The following is a 26922-nucleotide window of genomic DNA, read 5'->3' on the forward strand; positions in this document are numbered from 1 at the left end:
CTCACACTTTTTAAAATTTTTAGACACATGGTAAAAATTTCCAAAACTAAGCACCATTAAGTAGCAAAAAAATTCTCTATAAACATAGTAAAAGCCTGCTTCAGTCATTCCTAATTTCAGTCTGCTGCTCTGTTGGTATTATTCATACAGTAAGAATCAAAATTGAACTTCACAGCTCCTTACATCTAGACGTCAAAATTAACAATCACTTTTTGTTTCCCTTATGGTCTTTGTTCATGTATTTCAACAATATCTGTAGCTTTAATGGCATTCACAGACATGAGGAGCAGCTTTAGAGAGTCTAAACATATGACTTCATACACTGAGAGCAGCCCTGAGGAGAAAGACAAAGGATGTTGGTTGGTCAGAAGTACAATATGACCTGGCAGTGTGCGCTTCCAAGCCCAACCAACTGTATTCCAGGCTGCACCAAAAGAAGCATGACCAGCAGGTCAAAGGAGGTGATTCCCTCCCTCTACTCCACTCTCATGAGACCCTACTCTGCCGTATTGCATTAGCTCTGGGGGCCCTGATGTAAGAAGGATGTGCACCTGTTGGAGTGAGTCCAGAGGAGGCCATGAAGATGCTTAGACAAGCACCTCTCCTATGGAGACAGGCTGAGAGAGCTGGGGTTGTTCAGCCTGGACTCTGTCTAACCTGAATAGCAGTATGATGCACTAGACTGATAGCACGTATTAGAACCCTCCTAGGATAAGCTCTAGTTTAGTATGCAAACCCACATTGACAAGTTTCACCTTATACAACAGTTATGTGAACAGCTGATGAGGTTCAGAAAAATACTGGAAGTAACATCACGTTACATCAAGTGTAAAACACCCTGAACACCATTGTTTTGACTTAGCATTGATAGCACCTTCTCCACCTTCTTAGCGATGATTTTGCACTTATATTAAAAAATTAGCATTTTCTTGTGAATAAATTGAACTATTGAAATAATTTTGGTTTTAATGAACAGACGGACAGTCCTGGTTGGACACTTCCTGATTGCCCTTTTTTTTTCCAACCAGATTTGCATATCCCACATGCCCTTGGTCATCATGCATGTAGTAAGCATGGTTAAAGCCCTTCCCAAATCTTCACTCGAGAAGCCAAGCCATCAATCAAACAATAAATTTAAAAATTTTAAGTTTTTAGTAATGAATGATGGTATCTACTGCCTACAACTTACTGTAAAATAAAATAGTCATCTCCCATTTTAAAAAGTAGTTGCTAGGTTTCTGTGCTGAAGTAACTAAGATTAGGACCTATAGAATCAAATAATTTTAGAAGTTCTTGTCAGTCCCTGAACACAAAGCTCTCATGTTCTATGCTCCACACAGCAGGCAGAAATTGAGAGTAGAGTGGCTGCTCTCAGAATACAAACAGCAGAAAATCTCCCTAATAATTCTGCAAAATGCAGGAGTAATACTGGACATGTAAGTTATGAACAACTGAAAACTACTTCTGGCATATTCACATTTTGGGAGACTGTAATTTTGTGCAATAGCCCTTTCATTACTATGTCTTATCTGTATGAGTAGTGACTACAATACAATAGCTTATGAAATCAGCTGCAAGATTAGGCTAGTTTTAACCTGCCTATGTAAAATTAAAGGGAATTATATAAAAAAAAAAGTTATACCCTTCTTATTAATGGAGTTTTTTGGTTTGCAACATGCCAACTTGAGTCAAATCAAAAAGCCATCCTAAGGCACAAAGTGACATACTGGGAATGCAAACTCAAACACAACTTTCTCAAAACAAGTGTTTTGAAGTCATCAAAGCAGACAAGAACAGAAGCACAGTACACACAGTGTTTTGGATTTTTGTTTCCTAGAGGTTCACACACGCTTTTTAACCAACTCTGCCTGAAACCATACAAAAATGGAGCGGAATTTATTTAAAATAAGTCTGGTAGCTGCTTACCTGTAGTACCAAGGAAAAGCAGGACTGTGATCCAGTATGTCCAGAAGAGGATAAGCACAAAGAATGTCCAGAACGGCTGGAAGACTAGCAGCGGCAGGTGAATGAAGACCTTGCCAGCCACATGGAACAAGGCAATGGTGAGAGCTACTCGTTTACGCATAAATAACATTATCAAGAACAAGATAACCTAGAGGGAGAAGTTTCAAAATCACATTTTAGAGAACTGAAAAATAAGTAAGGTATCATTTTGCACAGCTAGGATATTCAAACGCAGCAAATTAACACATGCTCTATCTATAGAATCACAAGATCAAAATGTAAAATCTGCATCAGCTTCTTCTGGTGAGAAATCATTTTCCAACTTACACTTTTGCAGAATACCAATCTCATAATTATGTATTTGGAATCATCATCAGGGTCAGCCTGATTAGATTAGACCAGATTCTATCCTCAGTTGTTCTGTAAACCAGTGAACTCAACAAGATGTAATGAAGAATACAATTTAATATTTATATTTGAGCATGGTGTGGTGGTCTTGTCATATAAGTTAGTTAAATATTGTCAACTTCTAGTAGTAAAGTCAGTGACTCTGAAACAAAAAGCAAGGCCTAAAGAAGATAAATTGGTTCTATAACCAGTGTTAGTATTTCAGCTCACAATGATGTTTCTGATAATGAAAAATGTTTGGGAGCAACCAATTTCAGAAGTAGGAACGGTTAAAGGACTTTAAAATAAACTGAAATGACTAAGTACCCCTGAGTGGGGAACCTAAGAAAAATCTTGTAAGTGAAATTGGATTGGGAGTCCAATATTATTGCTATTCTTGGAAGTCCCTGTGGACATTTTGTGGTAGAGGAAAGTAGCTGCAAGGTTAGGAAATCTCTCCTGACTCAAAACCAGGTATTAAAGAACAATGCCTGGAAGTAAAAAGCAAACAAACAAACCCACTGCAACAGAGCTTGGAGTAGAAATAAGCTCTTAAAAGAATGTCTGCAACATAAACCTTTCACTTGAATAAAAAAACAAGAGACCACCAGAACAATAAAATAATACAGTCATTAGCAAAGCATACCGTGAAGACTGTAGCTGCAATGGCATAAATCAGGAGAGCCTGAAGATTGTCTTTGGCTATTTGAGTCTCAACAGCACTGGCAGATATTCGTTCCTTAGCATACAGCCACCACAGGACTCCTGTACCACCTATATTTTAGAGAAAAAAGATAACAGGGTAAATGAAAGATGCTCCTTCTGTGTGACACTGTCAAACTACCTAGCAGCAAAGGAACTAAACATTTGCTTCTTTTTAAGTCTAGTCTGGTAAAGAATAGGCAGGGGCACTGATGCTTAACCCAACAGGAGCTCTGAAGGAAGGAGAACTGCTTAGTCCTCCTCTGTTGCCCTCTTCTCAAGTGGATACACTCCTTTCCCAGTCTCACTCCACTATGACCACTTAAGAGACTTGCAGCTCTTTGTGTTTCAGGGTGAAGTGCATGAAAGAACTACTTCATGGGGAACCCTAACAATGAAGATCACACCTTCCATCACACAGGCAATAGAGCAACAAAAATAAAAACAAAGAGTTATATGGTAGGATATATGTTTATATGTGTATAATAAGATAGGGAGTAAGAATCTAGGAAGGGAAGCAGAGAGGGGGCTTTGGATTAGGGTGCAAAATAACAAAAGGAGTCTACAACTCCTGGGAAGACTAATCAAGAAAAGAAGGAACAGCCCTGATGCTGAAAATGGCACCTTGGACTACTGACACATGGCTACCTCTTCATTGGGCGGTGTCTTTTGGGCACTGGAACAAACATCAGTGAAAGGCACAGGAAGCCAGTATAAATTTCTCCTAACCCTGTTACAAAATCCTAAATCTTGTGGCCAGAATATCATTCTCCTATTCTAGCTACCTGTCTGAGGTAGAATACTTCTTAAACAGAGGACTCCAGCCCCTCAGAGAGATGAGCTCTCCACTCTGAGACATATATATATATATCAGACTTATCTAGACATCACAAGTCATTGCTGAAGGTACTCTGCTCAGGTCTGAAATGGAAGATGCTCTTTTGGCATCTCCTAAGCAAACAGCGAATACAAAACAAGCAGCATGTCTCACAATTGACATGTTCTTGTTCGGTTTGTGTAATGGGTGTGATTTTTTTTTTTAGAACAGAACAACAGATGGCAATAAGTTATTCAACTCTTTCACTCAAAGTTTCTAAAGAGAGTGAAAAAAAAAATTTTCTTTTTTTTTTTTTTTAGCTTTTCTGTGGTCACAGATCCTAAGACCAGTAAGCAGAAAAAAACAAGTGATCCTGAAAAAACATAGACGGTCTGATTTTTTTTTCTCCATTCTTTGCAGTCATAATTGCAAGAATTAAATTGCTAGTGCTTCCTAATATGATTATTCTATTTTCATTCCTTCCCTACAATTATCTCCCCATACATTTTTGCATAGCTACTGAGTACCAAGAATAGAAAGCTCTAGGTTTACAAATGCAAAAGCTAATGTGACAAAGTAAGGCTATTTTCATGCAAGCTATATAATTTTGGATGAGGCAATGTGTAGCCATTCCGAAGACAGCACAGCTGGTTGCATTTCATACATGACCTATAGATCATGCAGAACTTTCCAAGTCATATGGAAATACAAGATTTATATTAGAAATGCTAGAAAAGCATCTTTGCTTCCTCTCCTGAGGAACAGCTCTTAGATACGCCTACAGAGCTATTCAGATGACTGAAGTGACTGATCAATACAACACGGTTGTGTGGACACATCTACATCCCAAGATCCCCTGAGGTTTCATAAATAGTAAGTTGCCCTTTGATTCATGCATGCTTAAGTACATCCAGAGGGTGGGTATGCCATCAGATACACCCAGACTAGCTGCATTGCTGACATGTTCAGAAGGCAGGTTAAGATGTAGGAAATGCTTAGGTCTGTGCTACAAGTGATGTGAAGAATATCCCGTATTGCTTATGTAGGCTATAATGAGCTAGGCTGACAGGAAGCTTGCCAGCCAAGCAGCGTGTGCAGCAAGCCTCTAAGGAGCAGTGTGCTCTCTGGGGACAGAACTGCAATTACAAAGGTGGCTTTTTTCCAAGACATAGGCAAGCAACTCAATGGAAAGCTGAAGGTAAATGAAGATCTTTGCAGGACTGTAGCTGGCCTGAGGACACGGAGCACAAAGATTAGAACTGGGCACTCAGAAAATGGGAGACAAACAAGACTTACCAAGTGATCCCAGAATGACAAGAATTGTTAAAATCCAGACAAGTACTCTTGAAATGTACCTGATTATAACCATCAAAATCATGGACAACACTGCAAAAGAAGACAAATAAAATAAGAAGAGCAATTATGTCAAGGAGAAATTCCTAATTCTCCTACTGCACTAAGATAACTGCCTTCCAGCAGGATTTTTAGACAGATTTCTGAGCCTTACAAACTCACTGCACAGACAGTTAAATATTTTAGGCACCTCTACAACTTCTGCTTTTATACTGTTGATTAAAACAAAGAAAGCATAAATACATTTACAGGGTACATTAAATACAAGACAGAATGCATACATACAAACAGAGATGTATTTAGACAATGACAAAACAGACAGAAAGATATGATAGTACTCTAAGTCTAGTAATGTAAACACAGCCCCTGAGGACCAGAGCAGCATTTGCACTCAGGTACGCTTGTTAAACAAGTGCAGATAACATGATGCTGTGTATTTCAAAATGTCATGCCAGTAAAATGTAAAAAAAATTACAACTTTATTTTCCACATTCACAAGCTTTGTTCATATAGTTCCACTGCCATTCAGGAGCTGCATGTTAAAAAGCCCTCTACAATCTCAGCCAAGTAAGATTTAGTGAGTAGTGAATGTAAATGCACACACATATTCCTGCATATACATATTTGTGTACAGCAGCTACACTGGAACCTGGCTTTGTGAATCACACAATCTTACCCACTGTTTAAAAATAAATAAATTCAGTAACCGTGAAGGTATGAAAAGTATTTTTAAATTAACTGTATCTAAAAGTCTGTACTAACTTCTGACTCTACCAAAAAAGTATCATTGCTAATCAGCCGCTAGCTTTCAGATGCGGAACAGCCTTCTACTGTTAATATCAACTACTGCTGCTGTCAGAATATAAGAATAAACAACTTTCCAATTGTAGTTGACAAGATACTCAATGGTCTTTTGTGTTTCTGTGGTGGTGTTTTTTTTTGTTTTGTTTGTGGTTGGTTGGTTGTTATTTTTAAATGGGATCTAGCATCGATTTTTGGTGGTTTTTTTTTTTTATTTGTCTTTTAGTTACCACAAAGGCAGACTGAAAACAAAGAACTTCTTTATCTGGTACAGCTTCACAGTGCTTCTTTCTAAACCACACACTGCTCATATACATGGCTAGTATCTGAAGCTTCCCATTTTAGGATTTCAAATTTTATACTTATTAGGAGTATAGAGTCATTAATAACTTATGTGAGTGAGTAGCATTCCACCTTAATTCACAAGACTTAAAACAGCACTTTGGTGTAGTACAATATGTCATTTTATAGGCCAGAGGCATCTCGCAACTGTAGAAATGAGTTAGCAGCTCTACACTGCTGAGATTTTTCAAATGCCTGAAGCTTTTAATTTTGGAAGAAGGGGAAGAAGGAGGTAACATACAATAAACAAATGAGCACTTAAGTTTTTTATTTACCCCAAAAAAGTTCCCACATCCCTGCATAAGTATGTTAAATGAAACAAACTAAACCTCCTACAATCTATTGTGCTATTGTGCATTTCTTACCCTGCCCTTTTTATTTGGAAACGGTTTATTTGGAGGTGGGTTGGCAGAAAATGAGTATTAGAAATGGGAAAGGGGAATACTATAATAAAAATTAGGATAACGGGTATGCTGTGTTAACTGTACCAAAACTAATGTTGGCTAACCAATAGCCACACATCATCTATCTCATAATCAGTGCAAGCGGAGAAAAAACAGGAATGCATACATAGATTGCTTCTGAGTAAGTTACACAGCTACCAAATAAATTTTTTAAAAAGCATTCTGAACAATTTTTTAAAAGGGCTTATTGCTATAATTCATGTTGCTTTCTTTGTTGTGGGTAGAGGGTGTTAACAATCTCCTAATGCAGTACTAAGAAATAGCTAGTAATGAGAAAAACAATTACCTAGTGATAACAAGCAAAGTCCCATTATAATCTCTTTGCTGGTCATAACTCCACTAATCAGCCTGTGTAAGACACTACTGTCACTGACAAAGGTGATCAGGGCCTCTGCAAACTTGGCATAGCAGGAAATGTTCACAGGAGCACAGCGATGGAAGAATGGAATAGGTGCACTGGTGACACAAGAAAAAAAAATCAGAAAAAAAAATTACTTAATATAAATGCCACATCAACACACAAATGAAAGGTGAATAGATGCAACCACTCCACCCTCATAACATCATAACCAGAAACCATGTGTTGAATGCACAAGTGCTGCTGGAATGAGGATGATCATAATGAGAAGTGATGCAGTTCTTACAAGTGACCCTGAGAGACTGGCGTGCACAGTCCAATAGGAAATTATTACCCTCCCACCCTTAAATGGCAAGGTTCAGAAAATACATGCTCCTATTTCCACTTAAACATCTCTCAATCAAGTGTCAGGTGGTGAACCAGCAGCTGAAACAATGCCTTTCACTCATGTTAGAACAGAATACTAGCTCGTATTTGCAGCAAAAGAAATCCCAGAATGACAATACTCTTCTTGCAAGCATACATTCTACGCTAAAATATATCAGCACTTCCAGCTGCTGCCAAGCAAAACTTACCTATTTATTCTTAGTTTTTCCCATTCTGAACTTGCTCTTGTATTGAAAATTACAATCACAGAGTTTACTTTCATTAGCTTTGTAAAAATTATGCACTACATTCTTTGCTACACATGCAAACACGCCTATATTGTTTCATTATTCCTGAAGTGTTTTGGAAGCATCCTCCCAAAAAATACCGATGCTGTGCGTTAAACTTTGCAGAATGCTCAGCAGAACCTGTTATCAACTCCAATAGAGGAAGATATAAGAGAGCAAAAACTTCCCTTGAAAAGTGGGTAATTTTGTTTTCCAAATGTTTCCCATTAAGTAACTGCCTTTCTTGCTCACAAACTATGTCAGATCTCAAAGTGGACTATTACATTTTTTGATCAATCTTCCTGATTACACTTCAAACACAGTCCATGAACTACGTGTTCCTTCCTGTAATCGGATCCAGTGAAAGAAATACCTTTTGTATTAAGTCAGACTTTTCTTCTAACCTCTCTATTTGTTTCACCTTACCCAATCATCCTAACTTCAAAGATTTCAGTGGACTGTAGCAGCAATGCACATAATCTTTTGCAGTTTGCCCATTCAGCAATGACCTATAAACCAGCAATTCTATGTACTCAATAACTATTCGTTAAGCCCATGTCTTTCCAAAATTCTGCCATTCTAAGCACATAGTAAGTAAACCAGCTGCCTTAGATGCATCCTTTTTATGCATTGTTTTTTGTGGGGAAGTTAAAAAAACAAACAAAAACAAAGAAAGAAAGAAAGACAGCATGCTGAAAAGCACTAGTGTGTAATTATTCTGTCTAGAATTTGGGAGAATTTATGATCACCTGCCACAGCTAGGTAATTAGCAGATCCTACATTTTGTTTGAAGTGACTGATGGTTGTACATGATATGGTTTTAAACTTACTGTGATGAGTAGGTCAATGCATTTGGAGATGCTCATATTGACAGTATACTTTTGGGTAGTAATGAAAACAGCAGTTAAGCACAGCAAAGTAATTGCGAATTAGTCACAGTTGTTAAAAATGAAATTAAATCCATAATGATGGCTGCCCTATTTAAAAGGCGGTCCGTGTATCCTCTCAGCCTCTTATAGCCTATTTTGGAATATGCAGCATACTGCAGTTCATTATATGCAGTTATGCTGGAAAAGACTGAAATTTGAGAGGTTTATTTAATTGTTAACTGCTCCAACTTTGCACAAAGCCTAGACTACTTAGAAGTTCTCAATGCCAATAACAAATTTTAAGATGGGAGCAGGCAAATGACTGTCATTCCTACATTCAAATACGAAAATATCCATTTTAGAAAGGGTAACTAATGGATTTAAAATACTGTTTCAAAATACATCCCAAAAGAGGAAAGCATGCTTTTTGCATGGTTTATATTACTCATTTAACATCCCTTAAGTTATAGCAATTTCACTGTACATTTTAAATTACCTATTTCTATGTGCAGTAATTAATTTCTAACGTTGCTACAATTAGTTGAAAAAAATATGAGCTTAGTCATTCCCACAAGCTTTCCTGTATAAATGGGACTACTGAGAATCCACCTTTTGAGATCTGCTGCTATTTCAGTGGTTCTGACTGAGTAGGTGAGGTAAGGTGCTTTGTTTAATAAAAAATATAATAACAGACCTGCACTATTTTATATGGCCTTTTGATTATAACTTGGTATATTACATAGTGAAATGGAATGACAAGTTTCTGAGAATAACAACATGATGCTTGATCGTGGACAAGAGTTAGTAAAGTTGAAGGCAGGAGATGACGGTGTTAAAAATTGTATTTTATGACAGTGTTAAAAATTGTATTTTTAAAGCAATATCCAAGTGATGTTAAGAGACCCATCTGATTGTCCAAGTACTAGATTTCAGAGGAGAGCTCTTTCCTCTCACTACTACACCTGGGCATCTACAGCAACCTGTGTGTGGGTACTGTGTTAGAATGCCGCTGCTAGCTACTCTTTGTAATTTCTTTATACAGGGCAGCCCCTTGGCATATCTCGGCATAGCTGGCTGATAGAAAAATGCTGCAGGTAAAAGCTGGACACATTTTCCTTTAGAGTCTTCTAAAGAGTTATGCTCTACTGAGGCTGAGATGTAGTAGGCACAGTTCCTGTAACATGTATGCTTTGCTAGACTGTGCCGCTGTGTTGAAGTTGGACATAATACTTGAAGCTGGAGGATCAGACTCCACTGAAAGGTGGAGCCCCAAATGAAGGGTGTGAAGGAGCCTTGTCATGAAACAGAAATCATCAAGGAACAGTCCTCATGAAATACCCTACCTCCACCCCATGGCCTGAATGGGAATCAGATGGTTCATACCTCTGACAGATCAAATCTGAGAATAGGAGTGTTAGGCAAGTTCTTCCTGAATGCCTCAGCCTACAGAGAGTTGGGGTTTTGTTTGACTTCAAAAGACTCAGTTTCCCTTCCAAATCACGCTAATTTAGTCAAATGATTTAACTATAAAAATCTGAAAAATAGAGTGGTTTACAGATACAATGTTGGCCTTTTTTGTCTGGAGGCATTAAGCTCAGACTTTTCAATCCCCAAAATATTAAAACAAACTGTACATTTTAGTCATACCAGAAAAAAAAAAAGGGAAATATTCCACCTACACAGTGGCTTTTAAAAAATAACTCCTAAGGTAGCTTTTGTAAGGAATTTCCATAGTGTCATTAGAGCTCCAGCACACTGTTCTATCCTGTTTTCTTACTAAGCTATATTCATTCAGATTGAATAACATGGGAACACACAGTGAGAAAAGTCACTATAATTCTGGCAAAAATTAAGACTGACAAGCCTTTTCAGTATGCAAGCTGGCACTGAAGTTTTCATTTGGTTTTGTATTACAGCTCTAACAGCTGGTTAGCTGCATGGAATATTAATCTGCTGAGGAGAAAAGTAAAAAAAAAGAAAGCAACATTCCAGCTGCTACTTATTGTCACTACAATATAAAAACATTATTCACTACAGAGGCTAGAATGAATACAAGAGAGACTTAAAATCCCAGGTTTTAGAACTGACACAATTATAACATTTATTAAAAATGTAACAGAAAACTACACAGGAAAAGACTGCAGTTACAACCCACTACTGAATGTGTCTGAGAAGCTAAACTTTGAGAAAATACAATATGGTTGCTCTTGAGTGAGTGGAATTACTGCCAGAAGGATATGCTCAACAACAAACAGATCACTCCTTTTCTCATCAACGGTCATCTCCACAGTTCAGGCAGCACAGCTAGCAGAGTTTCTGGGCCTACAAACTTTTCTATCCTACTTCACAAACACTTAATATAATATTTTAAACAATAAAATTCAAATCAATCTGTTTATAAAATACAATCTTCTTTCTTGGTACCTGGCCATCCTTGTATTAAGTCATTTGGGGACTGAAAGAATTAAAAATGAAGAAATTTGCTAAATTTGATTGGCTGAGGTGAGGTATAAGAAATTAACACTACAGAGGGCTGCATGTCAACATATCCCTTTTCCTCCCAAAGATCCAAAGTGCACCATAATTGTCTCTGATCTGCATTGCTGACATTGCTTGCTATAGGGTGAAAGACAGTAAACCAGCTAATACTCAGCACAGTAAGTCTGTTTCATGAGATAAAAGAAAACTTGAAGATACCATCTGAATACTCTCAGTAACAAATGAATGGCTACTTTGGGTTCTCCTTTAAGAGTTGCCTTCATAACCTTTTAAAAACATATGGCAATAATACACTAAAACATTCACCTGCCAGACTGATTAAATCCGTGCTGCGTATTTTCTGAAGAACTATCACAAACAAAACAGATCTCTGTTCCCTCCACCCCCAATCAGACAAGATGTTAACATTACCTCTCTGGAACAGGGTATTTAGGACATAACTTGGCAGCCGCTGGGTCTGTAGTGTATTCTGATGGCTGTAGTTCATAGCTACACAGATTGGATCCTGTTGAGAGGAAAAAAAAAAAAAAATAAATATATATATATATATATATGGGGAAAAAAATCAAATATTCCTATTTTTTGCAAATTGTATTACAACTGATACAGGTCCTGATTCTGCAGCTCCTCATGTTACTACCACAGAGTTATGCTACAGTTCCTCCTGTAATGGAACAGTGAATCAAACCCAACACAGGCTTCACTGTAACAGAATGAAACTCTCCATCTAGCTTTGGTCGAGTAGAAAAGGCTAATTAACAAAGTAGTGTAAAAGAGAAGGACATAAAGCACTTAGAAGTCACTCTCCTCTGCTACTCCATCACACTTTTTTTTGATAATTTTTAGTGCATGAATATCGCACAAGACAATATTCATTACAGAAGGAACATTCAAGGGGTTTGAGGTTTTTTTGGGGGGCTGGCTTTGTTTTTGGTCTGTTTTCAAAATACAAGTGCCCTACAGATTTCAGGGAGAAGAACAAAGGAACCGAACTGCTGAAGTTAGAAAGTTGACTGAAAAATAACATAAGCTCTGCAGTAGATGTCCAGACCTTTTAATGAAGCCGAGTTTGTTCCATCAAACAAATTGATACAGCACAATAAAGATCAAGTTGCCTACAACAAAATTCAAACATAATTTAAGGCTTCCTTAGTACCTTACACTTGCCTAATGGAAGTACATTATCTAGACAGATCTCTTTCCATTTGCCTATGATCAAAATACCAAGTATCTGAGACAATGCTTCTAGGAATATAGCAACCATCAAACCAGATTGGAGCAGTGGGCTCTCAGAAACTGAAGAGGGAAGAAAGCTTCCAATGGTGTAAGCTGCCTATCCAAGAGTGTCTTCCCAGCTTGTTTGATAACAGATAGCTTACTCCCCAGTGCAAGAGGTCTGGATACACAGCCTTTAATGTCTTTTTTTGTTTTCCTATGCATTAAACAAAGGACATCTTGATAATCCCTATAAATATTTAATTATTTCCATTGTGAAAGTCTATTTTGTAGAAATGCTTTGTAGCAGAGTTCTACAGACTGGCTCTGGACAATGCATACACTCTTTTACCGGAATTAAACCAAGACTTTTGACACACAGCCTTATCGTGGCCTGTGTGTCACCAACCGAAGTACTACGTGTAGAAACTGTAGAATATTATTTGCAGAAATCTTGTTTACCATTGCCACACTGCTATCTCTATGAAGAGTTATCTTTTATTTACAGACTGAAAGAGAAGACAAAGAGCAGCTGAGCGGGCTGTCCCATGCAAGCTATCCCATGCAGTTTCTGGAACATTATTTAAATACCACTTCTATGAGTTGTTTTTTTGGGGGCAGGTCAAAACCACCAAATACTCCATTGAAGAAAAATTAGATTTCCTGCAAAGAAGGTATCAGGTAAAACATGTTAACTCCAATTTCAATTATACTTTTTATAGAAGCCCTTATGCTTATGGAAAAACAGGGCATCAGACAAACATCAGACAAAACTACCTTTCTTACAATGTAATTGTAAATGTAGTATCTAAAAGTATTATTCTTTTTGGACTATGGGCTCCATGCTACTGTAAAAATTTTTAATCTATTTTTTTGATACGGAAATGTTCTGGATCAAGTGCATTTGCAAACAACTCCAACACTGATGAAGGGGCAGCAGCAGAGTCACATGTTTATCTCTAAAACAGAAGGTAAAATAATATTGCAGATATCTGAATTTATTTTGCTTTGAATACAGGACAAAAGCTAAGTTACATCAACAGTAAACTAACATGAGCCAGCTTGTGCCCAGGAGTGTAGTGACAGGACAAGGGGTAATAGGTTTAGACTTAAACAGAGGAAGTTCAGGTTAGATAGAAGGAAGAAGTTCTTCACTGTGAAGGTGGTGAGGCACTGGAACAGGTTGCCCAAAGAACTGGTAAATGCTCCATCCCTGGCAGTGTTCAAGGCCAGGTTGGACAGAACTTTGGGCAATGTGGTCTAGTGTGAGGCATCCCTGCCCACGGCAGGGGGCTAGAACGAGATGATCTTAAGTTCCTTTCCAACCCTAACTATTCTATGATTCTAAGACAAAAAACGTAGAATTTGCTATCACTACGGAAGAAGTTTCAGGCTCTTTGCAAGAATGTGTATCTTAAGACCTGTTTGGATCTTAAATCTAATCCAAACAAAACCAAATGCCAGATCTTGATCTGCACACAAGCTATTCAAGCAGCACTTACAAACAGGGGTAACCCAACAAGCCCCTGGCTGTGGATGAAACTACAGACACCTTTCCAGGTTCCTCTGGAACAAAATGGCATGTTCCCTCCTGTCATGAAATGGAACATTGGATGACTCTGGCTGTTGCTATCATCTCTTGTCTTGAGAACTACTTTTGGAGCTCCTCTGGATCTTTTCCCTTCAGATGCCTACTTCACACAGTGAGCTTCTTCAGACTCCCAGCCAAGCAGAAAAATACTTTCATGAGGCTTGTCAGACAAGGAATATTATTTACTCTGCATCTAAATAAACTATCGGCCCAATAGCTGAAATAATGCCCATGAGATTCAATTGCCCTTTTGTCCTACCTAATTAGGTAAGATAATTTTTTTACTATTCTTACAAATATTTCTTTATAGTCTGAAAACCTTCCAACATCTCTAATACTGTGTAGTAGAGTTTTACAAGCCAAATGAGTGCTTGAGTAATGTATCACTTTATATCACACTTAAACTGATTTCTTAGCTAAGAGTCCCTGTGCATCAATAAATGTTTGAATTTTGTAAGGTGAGAGTGGAAAGAATGGACTGCTTTGCTAAACCTTCCGCCCCATACTAGTTATTCTGGGTTAGTACAGACTGTGTTAGCACAGCCAGTCTTATTCTTGCTGTTTAAGTTTGCAAGGCCTCCAAAAGCTTAAAGAATTTAAATAATCTACCTTCCTGAGATAATTACTTTACCAAAGACACTACTATTATTTCCAAATTATTATAGCTCGTAAATGTTTCAAAAACATTATGGGTAGAATTCAGAGAATAAACTAAAAAATCATTAAAGTAATATATCCTTTGCTTCTTACATCAATGCACATATTTCTTCTGGAGAAATCATTAGGCAAATGGCATCAAACTGTACTACAGGGATTAGATTTAAGACCCCAACATATTGTAATCTTAAAGAAAATACTTCTAAAGTACACAAAACAACAGTTGGCAGGCTAGTGGTGAGCACATAGAGTTTACAGGTCCCTCAGTGCTGTATTTGGAGCTTTCACCTCCAAAGCAATATCCTGGAGACACAACACAGCTTCTGTTCCATGGTCTCTTTTCTATTAATAGTGTTGCTTTAGCCATTAGAACATATGACTAGAGCAAAGTATCTCAAGAGATAAATTTTCCTTTAAACCTTAACTTAGTTGTAGTAAAATACAGCAACCATTTTCTTTAAAAGCCTTCTTTCTGTTTTGTCTAGGCTTGGATTAGTAAGGAGCTGAACATACACTGTCTCTGGCATTCCTAAAACCAGCTACATATAGCACAAATTAGGTAAGATACTGTAGAAAGCCAGGACAAAGGGGGTCCAAACTCTTAATTCAGACTGTTCCCAACTGACATAGCAATTAAAATTCATGTGGGCTTAGAGGACTTTCCACAGTAGTACAGTAAATAGGAAGATACACACTAACCTAAGTTGTTTAGATAAAACTAGTTTTAGAGGCCACAGCTCCAGTACAGCTTTCCTTCCTGTATTTGCTGTGTTGTAAACAAACACACAAAACCCTTGCTACATCAGCATCACTATCAATATCAAAGTTTACAGCTTGAAAAATGGTTAAGACTTCCTAAGTCATCCACTTAAAGGACCAGCCCACAGAGGAAACCACTGACATTCATACTGTCTGAATAATAGCGTCTGGAAAGCACACCAGCAGCTTTGGATCCCATTCTGAGCTGCTCAGCAGTGCCTACCCATCTATTGGCACTCTTGGCAGAAACTAAACCAAGGACTTCCAGATCTAGAAACATGGCCTCATATTCGGAGTCACGGATTTAAGCAGAAAAATACAGAACTGTGAAGAGATACCTGGGATAGCTTCAGAACCAGCAGCATGTTCTGCTTAAGTTAGGCATGGCTCCAAGCAGCTCCACATACCCCTTTTCAGAGGCATGTGGCAAAGGACAGCCTGAGGGACTAGAAACCACAGTTTGCTATGGAAATTGATATGATTTTCCATTTTTGGTTTCACCATTCTGAGTCTTACTGACAGAATGTATGTACTGTACATGTATGTCACATAACTGACTTCTAGAAGACCATTATGATGAAGCAGAGGTTATGGTTAAAAAAAAAAAAAAATCAGCATCTCAGTTTTAAGCATTCTCTTTCCTTCTCAATCAACACCATACTAGTCCATCTGTAACATAAATCCTCTGACACAGGAATCGAACTCCGGGTCATCACTGATAACAGAAATGCACAGAAATGCTAGCAGGAGTGAGCCTGTTTAAATCACAGCTACTGGCCTCTGTATTTTCACAGCCCAGTGGTAATTCCTCTTGGGTTCTAGGTGTTGTAGAAGTAAGTTTCACCAGTTAAAACATAGCTAATATTGTGAATGCATGACTCACAGGTGATTATATGCTTGACCAACTCACAATACAAGCCAGAGGTACTGACTACTGAGCATTGACAGAGGTGGAGTTCACTGGCATTCAGAAAGGACAAGGCTCTCAGACTCTCACAAGGATGAAATTCTTCACATTTTTCTACCTTTCTCACTCCAGAGCTTGCCTCAAATCTACCTGTCAAACTTTATCAGCTCAAAAAGTTTCATACAATGAGACAACTTGGTACACTACTAATAATCGCATATTATATTAACACATTATGTACTAGTAACGTGACACAGAAAAGTGGAAGCTCAACACACTGGTTCAAGTATCTGTAGGGAATTATGCTGCAAATCCCAGAGCCAAAAACACTGAGCAGATAAGATGCCAAGCACTACTTCCACAGAATGACTTTGCAGCCAGGATTTCTCAGATTAATATGAGATATTTGTTGTCACTGAAGAAAATAAGCTTCATTTTCTAGATCTATCCACTGGTGCCTTCAAGAAGCACAGTGTGTATTTTAAAGGAAAGGAAGGATTGAATATATCTAAACTTGTAACTGTTGCAGAGAGACAGACCATCACTTCTTTTAAAGAGTGAATATCACAGGGCAGGAGAAATTAAAACCTGCATTTATAAATAAAAGTGAGACTGAAGTAAAAGTAAGTATTCTCCAGAGTCTGAAAGAATGTTCCAAGAAAGATCCAGCATAAAACCTCACTACTTAGATCTTTAATTGACTGCAGAATTCAAGACCACAAAGAGAACCACTGAGACAGCTAAGCATGCCTGCTGTTACAACTGACCATATGTAAAAAAGTCCTAGAGTCAGAATTCAGATATATGCATTTTGAGTTGTAATTAAAAAAAAAACAGACTATCCTCTCTCTATCCCCCAATCTTACGAACAGTACGGAAAGCTGAAAACAAATACTAATTTACCCATAACTCCACTCATATCTCTCCCTGTGCTAAATAAAATCAGCTGTTCTGGAGTTAAATTAAAACTCCATCTTGTCCAGTAGCAGATGTTTTTCCCCTGTTGTATCTTTACCTCCCCACCACTTACACATCAAGGATATCCTTGAGTACTAACCTCCTACTAAACAGCCAAACACTACTATTCTATCAGTTAATCTTTTAGTATCTAAAATATATCCTCATGCAAGTAAGTTTCATAAATTAACTGTAACTTGTGTGGAAAAGAAAAATCTAGCTTTTGATGCCTCGTAGTTTCACTTTTTACCTCTCATTTCACATTACTCAGATTATGAGATCTAGGAATAGTATTTTTTAAACTTCTCTAGGCTGTTCCTGCTTTTAATGACCTTACTCTCCCTGAGAAAAAGAATCTTGTCTTGTGATCATTCTTGTTTCCCTTCTCAGTATGTGTACACATACTGGGAATATCCAATGTATGTGTGTGCATGTGTATAACTTTAAAAAGTTTAAGAAAACACTTTGCCAAGGAAGGACCACAACACAGCCTCTGTGATGCCAACAGAGTATAAGTTTACATAAAAATAAAGTCCCTATTTTTTTATCTTCACAATTCATAAACAACATGCTTTCAGACAATGCTGTGCTTCTACTCAATCCTCTTGCTGTATCCTTGGTAGCGTCACAATATGTTTCCCAAGCATCAGTAAGCATTTTAAAGTAAAATGCTAAATGCATAATAATAGTTGTTTCCCATACTTTCATTCTGGGGGCATTCCCTGCCATTTGACATTTTATTCCACTGCAATTGATAACAGATTTTTTTCATGTAATTCTAAATAATTTAGAAGCTTGAGCAAGATTTATTACTTCACTGTTCCTCCCGTTTACAAATGGCTTATTAATGTAATCAATAATACAACACAATATTACTGGAGGATTCCACATGCAGCCAATTTCAGTTGGAAAAAACAACTTAATTTTGACTACAGGATCCATTTCCAGCACAAGACCCTGACAGGCAATTCTGGTAACAAGGCAGAGTAGCAGTGGATGACTCTTGTATCTCAAAACCAGTTATAGTGTACTTCTACTCCAGCTATTAAAAAAATGACACCCAAAATTAACATACCCAGGTGCCCAAAGAACTAGAAGCACAAAATCTCATTAACTGTAAGGAAAGTCACAAGCAAAGGTATAAGTTTTAACCAGCACACCTTCACTAAACACAAAGTACGTCAGGGGAATGAGAGCATAAGAAAAACAACAGAAGCTGGGAGCAACTGATGTAACTGCTGTTTCTAAGGCGAGCACCAACAGTAACTGCAAAGACGTACTCTGATTACTACACATGAAGAAGTCATTATCTTCAGGCAAAAGAAAAATCCTTTTTGTTTTCCCATGGTTCCTCCCCATAGCTCCCAGAGATGACCAGCTCTGACTTAGCCAGACTGATTTCCTTTATTGATTTCTTTCAGGTCAGACTCTGTAGCAGACTTAATGTAGCTTTACCTCTGGCTCTAAATCCACCTGGACCTCAAATAGGCTGGCCCAGCTACAGAATTCTAACAACTGAGATGCCTGTCAACATGTTGTAAAATAGAAAATTCATTTTAGGCTCCTAAATCTGTATCCAGTCATTTACACAGATAGGAATATTAGTTCCCACAACAACCACTCACTATAGTTATCACTAAATTAAACACAGCAGAAGTTATGGCCACATATTTAGTGTTTCTTTTCAATAATGACATTTCACTATTCATTAGGCACAGTCATATATAAATTTTATCTTCAAGGATATTTCAAAACGCTTTTGCAAGTCCTTGAAAGCAGCAGCACAATATGTCATGGACACTAAATTTTGAATCATCAGCCTGATTTCTGGAAAAAGCAGCTTTCAGTTCACATTACTCAAATTACACATTTTTTTAAGTGCCAACACCAACAAAAACATTGAATCCCAAGTACTTCCTGCTTTAGGTGTTCTGCTGCATGAGAAAATCCTGGGGAGACCAGGTACAGCCAGTTCACAGTGTACAACATTCTCAGTTGTGTCTAATCCATAGTTCTACAAACTTAAGTATCAGCATGGCTGTGTGAGAACAGCATGAGAACATGATCTCAGCCAACACTGCTCCTTTCTGTTCCTTCCTCCAGAGGTTGCCAGAACATTCCTGTATTTTAGAGCATGCACTTTTGCACAGGCTGAAGATCTGAGTGGTCAACTGCATAACTTTTTCCTTCCCTTTCTTCCTTTTGTAGAAGGTTACAACTTGGTTTCCAGCTTTCTGGGTGCCAATTATTCTGAATAGGTTAAAGGGGCACACTAAAATGCGTTCTGAAAACCAGCCAGACTTTGTGAGGGAAGGACTTTTCCTCCTCTTTAGACAGAAAGGTACCACAAATGCAGGACCTGACTGTGGGAGCACAAGAGGGGTAGGAGTGGGAGTGAGGTTACTGTCCTGAAATGTCAGCTGTGTTATTCACCAAATCAGCTCCTTTCCCCAGTTTTCAGCAGAATAGCAAGTACATCATTACTGATTCAGGAAGCCAAAATGATGCTTTGTCATGAAATGATCTTCATGCCTCAAGCAAGCATTTTCTCTGCCCTAAATGCTTATTTATAATCTTGCTTACAGAAAAATACAAGCTGTACTGCACAGTAAGTAAGAGCTCTGCCATAACTGCTCTGAACCTTAGGGGCTGGCAGTTCTGACATGTTGTGTAGAGGCAATCAAGTGCCTGTCCCACTTTGGAAAATATATCATAAATACTAAGCTAGCTGGAAGATCATACCAGCTATTGATAAAATCATTAATTAATATAAGGATATTGTAGTATATGTCATTATGTTACATCTTTTCATAAAGATGTTTAGATTAAAAAAGAAAAACAAACAACAAAACCAAACCAAAACAACCACCAAAAAAACATTTGAACTTACCATACTACCTCTTGACAGGATGAGGCACAACAGATAGTTTCTTTGGGATGGAAGGGTTCTTAAGCAGTAACTTACGAAAGAATTCCAAGATGCATGGACAAGTAAGGTGACTATAGATATAACGTGAGCCAGGTGAAAATGGCTGGCTCTTCAAATGCACATGCACAGAGCCAAGCTCCAGCACAATTGCTATTTTCAGGCTGCAGGAAGGGTTAAAGTTTTCAAAAAGACTCAGCAGAGCAAAATTAAGAGTTGACGGCATTCTCTACCCATGTATTTAAAATACAAAGGTGTTCCTTTGTTGAGTGTTAGAAGCTGCAAGCCTGGGGAAATTCAGCATTATCACAAGAAAACAAATATGTACGTTTTGCCCTCCTCCTTCTTCAGAATTTGACAGCTGATCTCTGAATTCCAGCCAGATATCATCAAAAACATTGAAATTGCAATTAAACTCCACGCAGTCATGTTCAAAGTCCTAAGATTTCCTTATTATCCTTTTCACACTGGAGTCTATGGTCACTTGAAACAGACTGCCAAACATAATCCTAGTATTAATTAATTGAAACCCATTATCATAGTTACAAAGTGGATCTCAGAAAAACGATGCTGTTTACTGAGTACTATAGATCTGGTGCTAAAGCACGGTTCTTGTTCTGTTTCAAGACTGAATCATGTTGTTAGAGAGGGTGAAGTTTTTACAATAAAATAATCATATAAAATAGTAAAATGATTATATTTGAGAAATTTATAAATCAATAGTGAGGCTTTGTATATTAGAAGACGTTGTAACTTTGCCGTTTTGTATCATAGTTACTCTGTAACTAAATGTTACAATGGTAGTCTTGGTAGCAAGAGCTAACATAACTGTATATGGTGAGGGGAGTAGGGGTGTATGTATTGTAAAACTCTACCCAAGCAGAACCTAAGTTTAAGATAGCCAAAAAGGGCATACCAGAAGCATCCTGGTGAAGATAAGAGCATGCTAACGTCCACAAGACGACTGGGACCTAGCCAAGTAGAGAAAAGGTGAAGAGGACAATCTGAGGAAGACTTCTTACTTCATCTGAGGAAGACTCCTTACTTCATCAGGGCGACCACCAGAGGGGGGCTGCGCAAGCGCAAAGGAGGCTGACGTCGTAATAGACTGATGTAGCAATCCTTGATGCATATGTATTAGTCAATGATGTAATCTGCGTTGGATATGTATTAGTTACAAAATTTTTAGTGTATAAATTGCGAACACGATGTGATGGGAGTCAGAACCAGATTTGGTGCGGACCCCTGGTTCCCAGCGCCTCAATAAAGCACCTCATATAACCATCCCAGTGGTTATGCGTTTGTCTCAATGCTAACATTTTGGCGACCCAGATGGGACCTCGCGGGCATTGCTGAGGTGGATCGTGTCTCGATCCTGCTCCAGCCGGCACCGAGAAATTCTCAGGGAGCCATCGACCGCAACCGACCTCCGCTGCTCACGACAGACCTCTGATACGGTAAGAAAGGTGCTTTTGATCTGGGTTACGGTACCGATTTCTAGTAAATGTATGGTATTGAGCTTTGGTAGTAAATGTATGGTATTGACCTTTGGTAAAGGTCTGGTAAAAGCCTAAAGCCTGCCTGTTATACACAGTGAAAAAGCTGCGTTTGGCTTGGCTAGTAGTAAAGCCTGCCTGCTAGACGCGGCAAAAGCTGCGCTTGGTTGGGGCTAGAGAGCTCTCGGGGTAAAAGCCTAGGCGCTGTCCGTTAGTAGTGAAAGCTCTGCAGGTTCGGCAAACATGATTTGGTATTGGTATTGGTACTTGTGCTGCAGGATCAGCATCTGTCTAGCTAGACATTGTAACTCAGTGGTGAGTTAAAAAAAAAAAAAAAAAAACCAACCAAAAAACTTGTTTTAGAGATCTCTTTGTATTTGTAAAATGTCGTCGATCCCTAAGTTGTCCCCAGTAGGCTGTCTTTAAAGCCACTGGAAGGAGGGTCGGTTTGGGCAGAGTATGAAGAAAAGTAAACTAATTGATTACTGTAATGTATGGTGGACACAGTATGAACTAGAGGATCAGGAGAAATGGCTTGAAAATGGGACTTTACAGTACAATACTATATTGCAGTTGATGTTGTATTGTAAAAGGGAAGGAAAATGGGATGAGGTACCATATGTTTATCTATTCTTTGCTTTAAGAAATAATGATGAGTGGGAAAAAAAAAAATCCTGTGGAATAATGGATGTGAAGGTAAATGCTAATCAACAGTATAAGGGATGTGTTACCAAAAAGGTATATGCAATGCCTTGCTGTAGACAATAGTTTACAATACCAGAGGGACATTGAAAGTCTGGATTTAGTAGTGACCCATCAGCCCCACCGGCTTCGAATGGAGGAAGGGGGGGGGGAAGAAGATGACAGTGAGGAAGAGAGTGATAGTCATCTTGAAAGCATGGGAAGTTGCCAGCATAGGGAAGATCAGAGGGCAACCCTCCCTGCTACTCTGGTTTCACACAGAACTCACTGGAGGGGAAACCGGGAAGGAAAAATGTGAATCCAGGTACCTAAAGCAGTGCTGGCGCCTTTAAGACAGGGGGTGGGAGCTGAGGGCCCGGTGTATGTTAAGGTATCTTTCTCACCTGGAGATTTAATCATCTGGAAACAATCAGCAGAAACATATAGAGAAAACCCTGATAAAGTAGCCCATGTAATGAAAATTATTATGAAAACTCAAAATCCAATTGGGAGAAAAAGAAGTGAAGTTTTTAATAGACACAGGGGCTACCTATTCAGTTTTAAATGATTTACACGGGAGGTTAGGGGAAAGAACTACGACAATTGTGGGAGCCACAGGGAAGGAGGAAATACGGCCATTCTTGCAGCCCCTAGATCTGCGATTTAGAGGGAAGGAATTAACACATGAATTTCTATATGTAGCTGAATGCCCCATTCCCCTTTTAGGGCAGGACTTATTGGCCAAATTGGATGCAATGATCATTTTTGAGAATGGCGAATTAATAATGCAAATCCCTGAATCAAAAGCAGGACAGATTTTGGTTCTTAAAGAAAAGCCTATTGCTCAAATCCCAAAGGAGGTAGAAGAGGCTGCAATACCGGTAGTTTGGGAAACAAATCCCAGGAAAATCAAAAGCAACTCAACCAGTAATAGTGGAGCTAAAGGATGGGGTTAGGCCAGTAAGAATTAAACAATATCCACTGAAGCTAGAAGCAAGGTATGGGATTTTAAAAACAATTGAGAAATTTTTAAAATATCGAATTTTGGAAAAATGTGAATCAGAATATAACACTCCAATTTTTCCAGTAAGAAAGCCAAATGGTGAATATAGGTTAGTACAGGATCTGAGGGCAATAAATGAAATAACAAAAGACATCCACCCGGTGGTGGCAAACCCTTATACATTGCTAACATCTGTGAAGGAAAAATATAAATGGTTTACAGTAATTGATCTAAAGGATGCCTTCTTCTGCATTCCCCTTGACAAAAGTAGCAGGAAACTGTTTGCATTTGAATGGGAAAATCCACAGAATGGACAGAAAACACAGCTGACATGGGCCAGACTTCCACAAGGATTCAAGAACAGTCCGACCTTATTTGGAAACCAATTGGCTAAGGAACTGGAGGCGTGGACCACTCAAGGAAAGGTACAGGTACAGAGATCACAATATCTCTTATTGCAATACGTAGATGACATCTTTATTGCAACAGAACAAAAATCGTTATGCATAAAGGTGACTATTGAAATCTTAAACCAACTAGGCCTGAATGGGTATAAGGTCTCAAAAGAAAAGGCGCAAATTGCATGCACGACTGTGTTCTACTTAGGATGTGAAATTTCACAAGGGCAGCGAAAGCTGGGAATAAATCGCATAGAGGCAATTTGTGCCATTCCAGAACCGTGGAACCTACATGAGTTAAGAACATTTTTGGGTATGGCAGGGTGGTGCAGATTATGGATAATGGACTATGGACTTATTGCTAAACCCCTGTATGAGGCCCAAAAATCACCTGTTTTTGTTTGGAATAAACCACAGAAAGAGGCCTTTAAGAAACTGAAAGAGGCGTTAATGAAATCTCCAGCTTTGGGACTCCCAGATCTGACAAAGGACTTTCAGTTATTCGTCCATGAGAGACAGAGATTAGCGCTGGGAGTGTTAACTCAGAAACTTGGGAGCTGGAAGAGACCAGTAGGATATTTCTCAAAACAGCTGGACCCGGTAAGTGCGGGATGGCCTGCATGTTTGAGAACAGTAGCAGTGACTATTGTTCTAATACAGGAGGCCAGAAAACTGACTTTGGGAAAACACATGGAAGTGTTTGTGCCACATATGGTGACAATCGTCTTGGAACAAAAAGGGGGGTACTGGTTATCTCCTAGCAGGATGATGAAATATCAAGCTATTTTAACAGAACAAGATGACTTAAGCTTAAAGACTACTAACCTGTTAAATCCAGCAGCCTTTCTAGGAACGGACCTAGAAGAAGGGACGCTTGAACACAACTGTATAGAGGTCACCGAGCATACATATGCAACTAGAACAGATTTAAAGGAACCTCTTGAACAACCTGACTGGGAACTTTTCACAGATGGTAGCAGCTTTGTGGAAAATGGAACACGATATGAAGGATATGCTGTAACAACACAGCAAAAGATAATTGAAGCAAAAGCGCTACCTCCTGGAACATCAGCACAATGGGCTGAACTCATAGCTCTTATGAGAGCACTGGAACTGAGTAACAATAAAAAGGTAAATATCTGGACAAAGTACACGTTCGGCGTAGTACATATACATGGAGCATTACGGAAAGAACGAGGGCTTCTATCTTCTCAAGGGACTAATACAAAATATCAAAAAGAAATTTTGGAATTAATAATTGCTGTGCAAAAGTCTAAACAGGTGGCCATCATGCATTACAAGGCGCATCAAGGAGGAACTTCAAAGATATCTGAAGGAAATACAGTGGCAGACCGGGCAGCTTGACAGGTGGCCCGGAAGGTATGGAATATGATGGCACTGATACCTCTCAAGGTAAGCCCACTCCATACCTATCTCTCACAAGATCCAAACTATTCAAAGGAAGATGAGAGATTGGCAGGACTTTTAAAGGCTCAAAAGAATTCTGAAGGATGGTATACAACAGTAACTGGACAAATAATAGTGCCACCAGCTATAATGCGAAAAATTCTACAGATTGAACATCAGAAATGTCATTGGGGTGCAGAAGCATTGGTGACTTATTTAAAGCGAGTAATTTCCACACAGATGTTAACCATGGCAAAATCAGTAGGGTCAAAATGTGAAATTTGTTTGAAAAATAACCCAATAGTAAGGAAACAAGTTGAAATGGGAAGGATCAGAATAGGGATGGAACCAAGAGATTACTGGTAAATTGATTTTGTGGAATTACCAAAGACACAAGGGTACAAATACTTACTAGCAGGGGTTGACACCTTTTCTGGATGGCCGGAGGCCCTTCCCTGTCACACCAATCAGGCAAAAGAGACAGTAAAGTGGTTGCTCAGAGAAATTATTCCACGATTTGGTGTTCCTTTAGGAATATCATCAGACAGAGGCCCACACTTTATCGCAACAATAGTATAGGAGATAAGTAAACTGCTAGGAATATCATGGAATCTACATACTCCCTGGAGACCTCAATCTAGTGGGCAGGTGGAAAAGATGAATCAAACAATAAAAAGGCAAATCAGTAAAATATGCCAAGAGGCCAAAATAAAGTGGCCACAGGCACTGCCCATAGCCTTGTTGCGAATCAGAATAAAACCTAGAAGTGGAATGTCAGTAAGCCCCTATGAAATCCTCGATGGAAAACCATATGAGGCACCAGAACCCAATACCCACATTAAAGGGAATCAGGATGTTTACAATTATGTGCTATCTCTAGGTAAAACCCTAACCAGACTGAGAAGCACCCTGGTGTGGAACAGGCCACTGTCCTTGGAAAATCCAGTGCATGACATTCAGCCAGGAGATCAAGTATACATCCGAAATTGGAATGAGGAACCATTAAAAGAACAGTGGGATGGACCTCATCAAGTACTATTAACAACGTTCACTGCAGTAAAGGTAGAAGGGGTGGATTCTTGGATACATTATACGTGGGTAAAAAGAGTTCCAAAAGTCTGGGAAACACAGATACTAGGCCTTATGAAACTGAAGCTGAAATGTAAATAAGATGTCTGGGTTTTGTTACAAAACTTTGATTGTCATTTGGTCATTAACACAATTGACATTTAGTCCTATCCTAGGAATTTCTCAGAAAAATGGTTTGACAAAACTTAAAACAAGATGCCATTCTGACCTGCAAGTTCACGGAAACCATTCCGATGGGACCAACACTTATAAAGGTAAACAGTTCTATAGGACTGAATCTGCAATTAGCCACAGCGAAATCGAAGTTACGGGAAAAAGAACTAAAAGATCAGTGAATTCCACACAGATAATCCAATCATATCACCAAAATCCTGAGGAAAACCTAATGATAGGTCTGATTCAGGATTTCGCAAAAATGAAAAACACAAGTAGAATAACAGCATGTTTGCCGATAGCTGAAGCAGCTGGAGAACCGATTGAATGGGGAGTAATACCGTTTTCACTTTGAGAAATTAACAGAACAATCACTTGTCAGGAAAAAGAGGTAATGAGAAACATAACAGTGATAGAATATCAGGAAGAAGGTGTCTTTGGGGATCCTGCAATTTTGATATTAAAATCAGTAT

General features: G+C 38.6%; 1 protein-coding gene across 3 annotated transcripts in view; it reads right to left on the minus strand.

Annotated features, from left to right (window-relative positions):
- Positions 1-26922, minus strand: part of SLC44A1 (solute carrier family 44 member 1) — a 72489-nt gene that overhangs the window by 13531 nt on the left and 32036 nt on the right. For all 3 annotated transcript variants that reach the window (XM_061454996.1, XM_061454995.1, XM_061454994.1), the window contains exons 5-9: positions 11622-11715; positions 7118-7287; positions 5168-5257; positions 2999-3126; positions 1927-2113 (exon numbers count right to left, since the gene is read on the minus strand). In XM_061454996.1, coding sequence (XP_061310980.1) covers positions 1927-2113; positions 2999-3126; positions 5168-5257; positions 7118-7287; positions 11622-11715 — 669 coding nt within the window. The remainder of the gene's footprint in view (positions 1-1926; positions 2114-2998; positions 3127-5167; positions 5258-7117; positions 7288-11621; positions 11716-26922) is intronic.

This window comes from Pezoporus flaviventris, unplaced genomic scaffold, assembly GCF_033815535.1.
Source record: "Pezoporus flaviventris isolate CSIRO_AGI_PZ_B2104156 unplaced genomic scaffold, CSIRO_AGI_Pfla_v1 ptg000018l, whole genome shotgun sequence".
NCBI classification, from domain to species: domain Eukaryota; kingdom Metazoa; phylum Chordata; class Aves; order Psittaciformes; family Psittacidae; genus Pezoporus; species Pezoporus flaviventris.